The sequence below is a fragment of the Monodelphis domestica genome, chromosome 3, assembly GCF_027887165.1.
Source record: "Monodelphis domestica isolate mMonDom1 chromosome 3, mMonDom1.pri, whole genome shotgun sequence".
Classification (NCBI taxonomy): Eukaryota; Metazoa; Chordata; class Mammalia; order Didelphimorphia; family Didelphidae; genus Monodelphis; species Monodelphis domestica.
Genome location: NC_077229.1, coordinates 89,383,161 through 89,394,598, shown reverse-complemented (window position 1 = coordinate 89,394,598; position 11,438 = coordinate 89,383,161). Strand labels below are relative to the sequence as shown.

At 49.9% G+C, this 11,438-nt stretch overlaps 1 protein-coding gene across 7 annotated transcripts; it reads left to right on the top strand.

Moving 5' to 3' along the window:
• Positions 1–2,330: 2,330 nt before the first annotated feature.
• Positions 2,331–11,054, top strand: STAP2 (signal transducing adaptor family member 2). Of its 7 annotated transcripts, XM_016432087.2 has the most exons (14): positions 2,331–2,526; positions 4,688–4,759; positions 5,154–5,276; positions 5,356–5,412; positions 5,844–5,938; positions 7,063–7,197; positions 7,408–7,477; positions 7,734–7,836; positions 8,050–8,124; positions 9,658–9,801; positions 9,919–9,951; positions 10,455–10,547; positions 10,635–10,718; positions 10,807–11,054. In XM_016432087.2, exons 1-14 carry the CDS (start codon positions 2,425–2,427, stop codon positions 10,863–10,865), a joined length of 1,245 nt encoding a protein of 414 aa, XP_016287573.1. In that variant the 5' UTR covers positions 2,331–2,424; the 3' UTR covers positions 10,866–11,054. The 7 variants fall into 7 exon arrangements, with proteins under 7 accessions (XP_016287573.1, XP_016287574.1, XP_007488974.1 ...); XM_016432088.2 differs by lacking the exon at positions 9,919–9,951; XM_007488912.3 differs by lacking the exon at positions 10,635–10,718.
• The last annotated feature ends 384 nt before the right edge of the window (positions 11,055–11,438 follow it).

Sequence of the window (11,438 nt, the reverse complement as noted above, 5' to 3'; positions counted from 1 at the left end):
TACCAAAAGATCCTCAAACAGCATAACAAAAAGTCAGACACAATTGAACAACAACATTATGGGGAAGAGATTGGTCATACACTGTTTGGCTCCAGAGGACAGAACTGAAACCAAGAGAGGCAATAAAAAACAACTCACATTTATAGAACTCTGTCAGGTTTACAACCTGCTATGTGGCAGAAAGATTTTGATTAATCGTTAGGGAAATTTTCCTAACAACGTGAGAGCAATCCCAAAGTGAAATGGACTGTCTTATGACACAGGGAGTTCCCTAACCCATAAGGGCTTCCAGCAGAAGCTGTCAAATTATTTCACTTTAATACTGTAGTGGAGAATGGACGCCTGCTGATGTCTCTTCTGGTAAAGTTGACGAGTGTTTATTAAGCCTTCTATTTACTTACATATTTAGCACTATGCTAAGACATGGGGATATGAAGAAAGGCAAAATAGTTCCTGCCCTCAAGGAGCTCACAGTCTAATCAGGGAGACAACATGTTTATGTTTAAACAAGCCTTCCCTTCCTTCTTCTCTTCCTCTCTTCCTCCCAGGATAAATTGGAGATAAACAACAGATGGAAGACACTAGAATTAAAGGGACTAAAAAAGGACTCATTTTGGTTTCTTTTAAAACCCTTACCTTCCATCTTAGAATCAATATTATGTATTGGTTCTAAGACAGAACAGTAAGGGCTAGGCAATGGGGGTTAAATGATTTGCCCAGGGTCACACATCTGGGAAGTGCCTGAGGTCAGATTTGAACCTAGGACCTCCCATCTCTAGGTCTAGCTCTCAATCCACTGAGCCACCCAGCTGCCCCCTTAATAAGGACTCTTGTAAAAGGTAGGATTTTAATTGAGATTTTGTTGATTTATTTATTTAGAATATTTTTCCATGGTTATATGATTCATGATCTTTCCCACACCTCTTCCTTTCCCCACTCTGAGAGCTGACAAACAATTCCACTGGGTTATACATATCTCATTATTTAATTGAGATTTAAAAGAGGCTAGAGAATCCAGGAGGCAGAAATGAGGAAGGAGAAATTTCAAGAGAAAATACCCTAAGTTGGTAGATAAAATATTTTATTCAAGGAACAACAAAGAGGCCAATGTCACTAGATCATGGAGTACATGTAGTGAAGTAAAGTGTAAGACTGGAAAGGTAGGAGGGGATCAGGTTATGGAGGGCTTTCAAGGCTAAACAGAGGATTTAAAAACTTATCTTGGAAGAAATAGGCAGACTTTGGGGGCAGATAGGTGGATCAGTGGATAGGGAGCAAGGTCTAGAGATGGGAGGTTCTGGGTTCAAATCTGACCTTAGACACTTCCTAGTTGTGTGACCTTGGGCAAGTCACTTAACCCCCATTGCCTAGCTGTTACCCCTCTTCTCCTTGGAACTAATATTTAGTGTTGATTCTAACATGGAAGGTTAAGAGTTAAAAAACAAACAAAACAGAATGCACACAACTTGTAAGAGATTGGATGTGGATGGGGAGGAGAAAGAGTGAGGAGTTGAAGAGGACAACAGGGTTGCAAAGCCTGGATGACTAGGAGGATATCAGTACCCTGGACAGTAATTAGGAAGTTAGAAGGGCAAACTTGGTGTCTCAACAGATAGAGCATAAGGCCTTTAGTCAGGTGGACCTATCTTCAAATGTGACCTCAGATACTTCCTAGGTGTATGACCCTGGGCAAGTCACTTAACTCCAACTGCCAAGCCCTTGCCCTACTGTCTTAGAGTTGCTACTAAGACAGAAAGAAAAGATTTTTTTAAATTAGGAAGAGGAAAGATAGTGAGCTCAGTTTGGACATGATTGAGTTTGAGATTTCTATAGAACATTAAGACTTCCAATAGGCAGTTGGAGATGGGATACTGGAGGTGAGGAGAGTCCCAAGGATCATCTGCATAGAGATGATCATTGTTTCCATGGGATCTGATGAGATCACCAAATGAAATAGTTTAGAGGGAAAAGAGGGCCCAAGACAGAACCTTGGGTGATGCCCACAGTAAGCAGGTGTGACCTCAATGAAGAGCCTACAAAGAGGACTAAAAAGGTGGGAGCTGAACAGTAGGAAGGGGGAGCCAAGAGAGAACAGTGTTATGAAAAGCCAGAAAGAAGAGAGCATCAAGGAAGACAGGCCAGCAATCACGTCACGTTTTCTGTTCTGGTTCCTTTTAGCATTTAGCATTTACATTCCAAGTCTATGCTGTTGGAGAAACAGATTTTCCACTGATCCCTGGTACCTGTGTTTCCACACCCAGTCATTTCTGGGAAGGGAGGGAGGAAGGGAGGGCCCAGGGTCACCAGGGGTAGAGAGAGAGGAAATTCCCTTTCGAACCTGTTCCTCTGCTTCCTGCTCCTGTTGTCTGTGAGCTGCCCGGCTCCCTGGGCTCAGGGATCCCTGGCCCCCTCCTTCCCTCAGCCATGGCCACCGCCCCAGGGCTGCCCAGGGTCCCGAAATCCAAGCCTACCTTCCCTTCCCACTACCACGAGGGTTTTCTGGAGAAGAAGGGACCAAAAGACAGGGTAAGGCTGAGGGGGTGGGAGTCGAGGGAGAGTTTGGGAACACTGCAATGGAGTTGGGAGCTTTAGGTTCTGGTCCCCAATCTGTCCCCGACTCTCTGTGACCCTTCTCTGTGAGTCTTTCTCTGTCAAACAAGGGAACTGAACTAGACGATCTCTAGAGATCCTCCTAGAACATTCAGACTGGAGCAATGGACTGTGGTGTCAGGGAAGCGTTGTCCTAGAGTCTCTCTCTCTCTCTCTCTCTCTCTCTCTCTCTCTCTCTCTCTCTCTCTCTCTCTCTCTCTCTCTCTCTCTCTCTCATTCCCTGTCTTTTTCTCTGCTTGTCTGTCTGTCTCTCTTGCCTGTCTGTCTCTGCCTCTGCCTCTGTCTCTGTCTCTGCCTCTGCCTCTGCCTCTGTCTCTGCCTCTGTCTCTGTCTCTGCCTCTGTCTCTGTCTCTGCCTCTGTCTCTGTCTCTGTCTCTGCCTCTGTCTCTGTCTCTGTCTCTGTCTCTCTCTTTCTCTCTCTTCCCCCCCCCCCTCTCTCTCTCTCTCATTCCCTGTCTTTTTCTCTGCTTGTCTGTCTGTCTCTCTTGCCTGTCTGTCTCTGTCCCTGCCTCTGTCTCTGCCTCTGCCTCTGTCTCTGTCTCTGCCTCTGCCTCTGCCTCTGTCTCTGCCTCTGTCTCTGTCTCTGCCTCTGTCTCTGTCTCTGCCTCTGTCTCTGTCTCTGTCTCTGTCTCTCTCTTTCTCTCTCTTCCCCCCCCCTCTCTCTCTCTCATTCCCTGTCTTTTTCTCTGCTTGTCTGTCTGTCTCTCTTGCCTGTCTGTCTCTGTCCCTGCCTCTGTCTCTGCCTCTGTCTCTGCCTCTGTCTCTGTCTCTGCCTCTGTCTCTGTCTCTGCCTCTGTCTCTGTCTCTGCCTCTCCCCATCTTTCTCCTTCAGATGGAAAAGGGAAGTTGTTGGGACCAGAGATGAGATGTAGATTCAGGAATCCTCATTTTCCTGAGCATTAGCTACTCTTTGTAGTGAAGAGAAGATGAAAGAATACCATGGACACATACAGAGAGAGAGAGAGAGAGAGAGAGAGAGAGAGAGAGAGAGTGTGTGTGTGTGTGTGTGTGTGTGTGTGTGTGTGTGTGCACTCTGACCCAGGGCCAAAGTCCTGAGATTCATCTAGCACTATCATATAGCCAATATGGATAAAAGAGCTTAAAGAGAGATTAGGAACTTGGTAACGGAGTTAGGAGCCTTGGGTTCTAATTCCCAGTTCTGTCCCTGAGTTTCTTGTGTGACCCTTTTCTCTGTGCTTGAACTAGATGATCTCCAGAGAGCCTTCTAGAACATTTTCTGTTCTAAGGACCCTTTTGGACCTGACCGACCCATTCAGAACCTTAGGGTTATGGAGAAAGTCAGGCTTTGGAGCTTCAGAGACTTGGTCAATCTGTGGTTTGTTTGTTTTTTTAAACCCTTACCTTGAATCTTAGAATCAATACAGTGTACTGCTTCCAAGGCAGAAGAGTGGTAAGGGCTAGGCAATGGGGGTCAAGTGACTTGCCCAGGGTCACACAGATAGAAAGTGTCTGAGGTCAGATTTGAACCTGTGATCTTCTGTCTCTAGACCTGGCTCTCAACCCACTGAGTCACCTGCCTGTCCCTAAATCTGTGATCTTTAACATGTCATCTGGTGATTCTGTAATGACCACTTGGTGGTTGAGTAAAGCCATGCCTTTAACATGATCTCTATATAATCTGGTGGAGCCATGACTTCAGAGTCTGGCTACCATGGAAAATCAAAGCACCCATGACATTAGCATTTGCTGGCAATCATATGACTTTAACTTAAAGAGGGGCAGCTAGGTGGCTCAGTTAATAGCAAGATCTGGAGACAGGAGGCCCTGGGTTCAAATGTGGCCTCAGACACTTCCTAGCAGTGTAACTGTGGGCAAGTCACTGAACCCCCTTTGCCTTGCCCTGCCTTAGTATCAAGTCTAAGACAGAAGGGAAGGGTTTTCTATATATAAAGATTTGAGTAGCCCTTCTCTATGAGTGGCTTGAAGTACCAAGAGCTAGAATGGGCCAGTGAGGCAGCCTAAAGCCAATAAGACTGAAAGGAGAGCAGTTCCTCTAGAGTCATCTCATTTTTCTACCACATTTCCCTCTCTCTCTCTCTCCCTCTTTGATCTCCAGGATTATAAGAAGTTCTGGGCTGGTCTCCAAGGCCTCACTATCTATTTCTACAACAGCAACCGGGACCCCCAGGTAAAAAAGTGACAAAATACCCCAAACATCTCTGAAACACACACTCTGGTTCCTTCTACATACCTACAACCCTCTCCTGCCCCCAATATCCACAGCTGGGCTGGCCAGGTCCTTTCTTTAATTCTATGGCTTAGTGGAAAGAACTCTAGGTTTGGTTCAGAATTCCTGGGTTCTAGTCCTGGCTCTAACACTTTACTAGCTTTCCCTGGGCCTCAGTTCCCTATTTTGTAAAATGCTGGTGAACCTCTGTCTCTATAATTGTATGATTCAATTTAGGGGTACAAAGCACTTCAGAAAGTAAGTGCTGTGTGGCTGTGGGAGCAGAGTGGGCTTCTAGAAATCTAGCCCCTTCTCCCATGGAAAGGGAGGACTAAGACCCTGGTATTCCCTACAGTATGTGGATAAGGTGGACCTGAGCAACTTTTTGGCACTGACAGATGATGCCCCAAGGGGCAGCACCACGGACCCAGGCACTCAGTTCTGCCTGTCACTTGCAGGGCAGGAGATCAGATTCAAGGTAAAGGCTTTCTTGGGGCTAGAGTTGGGAAGGGGACACAGCCCCTGGCCACTAACCCTCTCCTGATCCCTGTTTGCAGGTGGACAGCCTGGAGTCCCGGGAGATGTGGAAGGCTTTCATTATGACAGTGGTGGAGGTGAGACTCCCTCCCTCTTTCCATCTGTCCCCTTTCCCTCCCTTCTAGGATTGGAAGGGCCCAATCCCAGCTGCTTGCTCTCTCTTCCACAAGAAGACACCTCCCATGTAGGGCCCATGCTACTCTGCTCTGTCCCCAGGACAAAATCTACCCTTCTGTGTCTGTCATGGAAGGCCCTCCCCTCTCTGACTCCAGCCTCTGCTCTTTTGACCACCTCCCAGCTGGACTCTTCCAGGAACAGGACTCCTCTTTCTCTCTTTCTCTGGGAGCTTCCTGGGGGTCAGTTGGCTCATCTTGTGTTTCTTCTAGACAACGAACTCCCTCATCTTACCTTTTGCAACTCCCCCTTCTTGAATTCCTGTGGTGTGGCACAGTTAGAGGAAGGGGAGTAGGAGAATGACTCAGTAAGCCTGCTTTGAATTGAATTGCAGCTCAAGGTCCCATCCAACCTGCTGCCAGGGCCCAAATACACGATGACTGATGTCCTGACCAAGGAAAAGGATCGAAGGGCCCAGGAGAAGCCCTCGTGAGTCTCCTTCTGGCAGGGCTCAGCCTCCTTGCTCAGGGGGCAGCCAGGGTCAAGGTTGGAAGGTGTTGGGGGCCAAAAAGGAGGTGGCAGCCAGGGTCAAGTATGTGAAAGCTTTAATACTTTGTGAAGGAGGGACTTAAACATGGGTCCTGGACCCTTCCTGTCCAGGAGCTGAACCCACAAGGAAGGGGATGTGGTTAGCAGGAGGGAGGGCCAACAGAGGCCTGGAAGTTGAGAGATCTGGAATTTTGTCTCTGCTCTGCCCCTGACTATAAGACCTGGGGAAACCCTTCCCCTTTTTTTTCTTTTTAAAAATAAAACCCCTCTCCTTCCAAGGCAGAAGAACAGTAAGGGCTAGGCAATGGGGATTAAGTGACTTGCCAGGGTAGAAAGTGTCTTAGGCTACATTTGAACTCAAGACCTCTCATCTCTAGGCCTGGCTCTCTATCCACTGAGTCACCTCAATAGCCCCAAAACCCTCACTTTTGAGGTACAGTTTTCCTACCTGTGAAATGATGGGGTTGTACATCATTTATGAACCAGCAAGGCTGTGAGGTGTGGAGGGAACCTTTCTCCGTGTAGAAAAACAGGAGTTTGGCATAGGAGAGAGGTGCACAGCTAGGCTGGGGCTAAGCTCAGACCAGGGTGAGAGCGGGGATAACTGCTGAATTGTGGAGCTGGTAAGAGCTGGGGGGTGGGGCTCAGAGCTGAAAAGGGGGTGAAGCTTATTGGGCTGAGAGTGGGGTTAATAGCAGCTGCCCTGGAGCTCAGAGGTCCTCATTTTATGGATGAGAAACTGAGGTCTGGAGCTAGGTCCATGAGTTTGTATCCAGCCTCAGACACTTATCAGCTGGGTGACTCTGGGCAAGTGTTTAACTGCCTCAGTTTTATTATCTGTAAAATAGCAAATCTCAAAGCTTTTGTTACATGTACTTACATGTTAAATGTTTATTTTAAAAATGTATTTAAAATGTATTTACATGTAAATACTATGTAAATGTTAGCTATATTGCTATTAAATTATTAGTGGATTACTGGCTAAGGTCTCCCAGAAGGGCGGGGCTTCAGAGGGGTGGGGCGGGGAGGTGACTGACTGTTCCCTTCCCCACCACCCCAAAAAGCTGCTTCCTGGATGTGAGCCGGGTGGAGGCGCAGCTGCTCCTGGAGAAATACCCAGACTGCGGGAATATGTTACTGAGGCCGGGCAGCGACGGCTCTGGCAGCTTCTCTGTCACCACCCGCCAGATGCTGAATGGGTAAGGAGGGGTGGGGAGGCGGCCCGGGGGCGGGGCCTAGGCCGGCCATCCCACTAGCCTTTAAGCCGCCAATGGGAGCAGGAGGCAGAGCTGGAGGACGGGGGCAGGGCCAGAACCCTCCAGTCACCGCGGTCCCGGTCTTAACCAGTATAAGGGTTGGAGGAATGGAGGGGGCTGAGCCGGACAGGTTCACTGATGCTGCTCTTGCAGGGTAGAGCAGGTGAGGCACTACAAGGTGAAGCGCGAGGGGCGGAGTTACATCATTGACGTGGAGGAGCCGGTAAGTGGGGAGCCACGCCCAGGGGCGGGGCTTCAGAGGAAATACCTCTCCAGAGGGTGGACCTAGTGGGCGGGTCTTGAGAGAAAGGGGGTGGGGCCAGACAGCGACTTAGCCTGCTGGGGGCGAGATCTCCCGTCCTTTTCCCCAACCCCGACCCCCAGTCATTCCCTAAGTGTTTCTCTTTATCTTCAGGGTTCAGGGTAATCCCACGGGAGGAGGCGGGGAATGCTGCCCTTGACTCCCCGTCTTCTCCCAGGTCTCCTGCTCCTCTCTCCATGATGTAGTGAACTACTTTATCTCCAACACCAAGGGGGCCTTGGTCCCCTTCCACCCAGATGAGGACTATGAGAAGGTCTTAGGTGGGTCTGGGGGTCTGGAGGAGCAGGAGGGTTAGGGCCCATAGCCCTCGGTCCAGGCCTACCTATGGACCCCAAAGCTCTCAGTTGTTAAAAGGATAGCTAGATGTCCATCCCTCTGCCCCCAGGGTTGCCCCCATCCTTTGGCTTTGCCTACCCTCTGACCAGGCTTCCTGCTCTTCCTCCTGGCCCTCCTGGCCCCTCTCTCTATTCTAGGGTTTGTGGAGGCCAACCAGGAGAATGGAGAGAGCACATGGACAGTCCCCAAGCCTCCAGCCTCCCTGGGGCCAGGTGATAGCTCCCCCCTCCCTTTCACCCTCTGACAGTGGGAAGTAGGGAGCTGTAGTAGAAACAACAGGGAACTGAGAGCTCAGCAGGCTCGGTGCCACTTCCTTCCTGTGTGACCTTGGACCCTCTTTGGGGTACAGTTTTCTCTACTCTAAGAGGAACAGGTTGCACAAGATGATCTCTGCGCTCTTCTTGCTCTAACATTTTATGATTCTGCAACAAAACACATAGATCCTGACACACATGCATGGATACAAGCATTCATTCTTTCATTTAAATACATTTGTTGACACTTAGTGGGTGCTGGGCTTTGGGGTAGGCTATAATCACAAAGACAATAAGCCCCAGGCTCTGTCCTCCAGGAGCAGGGGAAGGGATTGGGGAATAAGATGGAGACATATTTCATTACAGTGGAATGCACGATATGAGAAGACAACTAAGAGTTACAGACACATTTTCAGAGGAGGGGGCTCAGAAGAGGGACATGTCACCATTTCTGGGGCTTGGGAAAAGATCTGAAAAAAGGCGGTTTTTTGTAGTTAAGTCTCTTTGAATTCTTTGTGACTCCATTTGGGATTTTCTTGCAAAGATACTAGAGTGGTTTGCCATTTCCTTTTCCAACTCATTTTACAGATGAGGAAACTGAAGCAAGCAGGGTTTGAAGGGTTAAGTGACTTACCCAGGGTTACACAGCTTGTACGTGTCTGAGGCTGGATTTGAACTCACACTTTCTTGATTCCAGGCCTAGCACTTTGTCCTAAAAAGACTGTTAGGAGCCCCATATGCTTGAGTCCCAATCTCACCTATGATACTTACTGATTAGGTGACTAGAGGTAAATTGTTTCCTCCTCAGAAAAATATTAATACCACTCACTTTTTTGATAAATACCACTGCTTTTTGATAAAAGTGTTCTGTAAACCTTGAAGCGCTCTGAAAATGTGAACTTCTCTCTAAATGACATCCATATAACATCCATATAAATGTGAACATGCATGTGTGCCTGTACACATAGACACATGAATGTGTGTTGGTAGGCAACACCATACAACAGAAAGGGAATCAGAACACCTGGGTTTCAGTCTCAAATCCGCCTTAGGAGCTGTGACTCTGGATAACTCACTTCCCTTCCCTAAGCCTCTCTGCTCTTCTGTGGAATGTGGATAATGGTTTTCAGCCTGCCTCTTTTACAGGATTATTGGGAAGTAGTACTGCACTATTAGAGTGAACCGTGATTAGATATGCAAAGATATATACACACGGACACACACAGGCACACACATATAGACTCATGGGAGTGTGGGGTAGAAAAACAATTGTCGGACTCAGAGATTCAAGTGCTGGCCCTGACACTAGTCATTCTCCTAGTGGGTCTCAGCTTTCCGTAAAGTGAGGGAGTTGCACTAGATGACTTCTAGATGAGCCCTTCTGGCTGGACCATTCTGAGATTTTTCTGCATGAGCCGAGAAAAACGCATCCCCCTTCCTTCAACTTAGGTACGTCTCATCCCCCGGGTCCTTCTCTCTCTCTCTCTCCAGGAGAGGCCAAGCAGACCCAGCAGCTGCCCGGCCCAGGCAGGTCCCCTCGGTTGCCCACGTCTGTGCCACCTGTGCCTGATCAGGATGAGAACTACATAACCCCCATCAGCGATGAGCCCACAAATCAATATGAGAATGAAAATGGTGAGGGGCCCTTGGGGCAGGAGGGGTAGGAAAAGGGGACAAGCCTGGGGAGGCCTCAGCTAACACAGACCTCTCCCTCCACACCACGGTCCTGGCCATCCGTGTCACCTCCCAAAGAAGTGGCCCCATTCTGTCGCCTGAAGGCTCCTGGTGAGAAGGAACAGCCACCTTGGGGGTGGGATGGGGGGCTGGTCACAGCAAGGAAAGGCGGGGAAGCCGGGCTCTCACCTCTCCCTCTGTCCCTGGCCTCCACCTCCTGGCCCGCCTTGGACCTGTCAAAGCCATGCTGGAAGACCAGGAGCCCTGGGTTGGAATCCTACTTTTGCCGTTGGGCTGGGTGACCTTGGGCAAGTCGCCTTGGATTTCTCCTCTATAAAATGAGGCTAATCGGGTCGTGTGGCTGCCATGGTGAAAGCTCAAAGGCTCTTGAGGCCTAGCTCGTCATCGTCTGCCATTATTCTAGAGCTCACCCTATGGTACCCTTGGAAGAGCCCTGCGTGTAGTCACGGGATAAGAGTTTGAATCCCAGCAGCTCATTGCCACGGTGACCTTCCTCTCCAGGCCCCGGTTTCTTCATCTGTATGACTAAGTAGTGTCCAAAGTCCTCTCTGGCTGTAAATAATGATGGGCCCTCGTGTTCTCCTCCTCTCCAGCGCTGCCCCCTCGCCTGCTGGCTGGCCCCAAACCCAAGAGACAAGGGAAGCCGCTGCCCAAAGTGCCTGCTGTGCCCCACAAAGCCAAGACAGGTAGGGCCGTGCTGCCTGAGCCTTCCTTCCCCTCTCGCTGGCCAGTCCCTGAAGGGCCTCTTCCCCCACCCTCTCTGTCCTTCCCAGAGTCCAAGGGCCTGGCCGGCCCCAAGAAAGGTGGCTCCAGCGCTTCCCAGCCCAGGGTTCCTTCCGGCATGCCCATCTCCACAGGTGCGGGACATGCTGGGGCTGGGGCCGGGAGGAGGAACCAGAGGGAGGGAGCGATGCCAACGGTGCCCTCTTTATTCCGCCTGGACAGAAATGACGGAGGAGCTGGAAAGGAAGCTGCAGCAGAGGAGGGCCATCCTGGAGAAGTGAGGCTGGAGCCAAGGAGGAGGAGACCTTCCAGTCCTAACCCCTGGGGGCTGCTCACCACCCCCCTTCCTCTTTTTACTCCCTCTAGCTTTAGCCCTTCCCCAGGGCTCCCATCTGGAGCTCCCATTCCTCTAGGGACATCTCGGCCCCCCAACCTGGATATTAAAGCTAAAGGAACACGATGGACCTGAATACTTGGTTATGAGAGTGGCCTCCTGTACGGGGGTGTAGACGTACCTGGGTGTCTGGGGGTACTGATTCTAAGATGGAAGGTGAGGGTTTAAAAAAAAAGGAAAAAAGAAAAAAACAGGCTAAAGCATATCAAAGCTGGAAGGGTCCTTAGAACAAACACCCAGCCTAGCCTGTTAGGGCAGCAGGGGCTGAGAAGAGAGGAAGAGCCTAGAAGGCCAGAGCCAGAGGGAGCTCGAGGATCCTCTGGTCCAAACCCCGCCCCGGGAAGCTGAGGCCCAGAGAGGGAGAGGCACCGGGCCAAGGTCCCACGCAATGGGTCAGGAGCAGAGTGTCTCCTTTCCTGCCTCAGGGCAGCGGGAGAACCCTGAGCTGAAAGATCAAGAA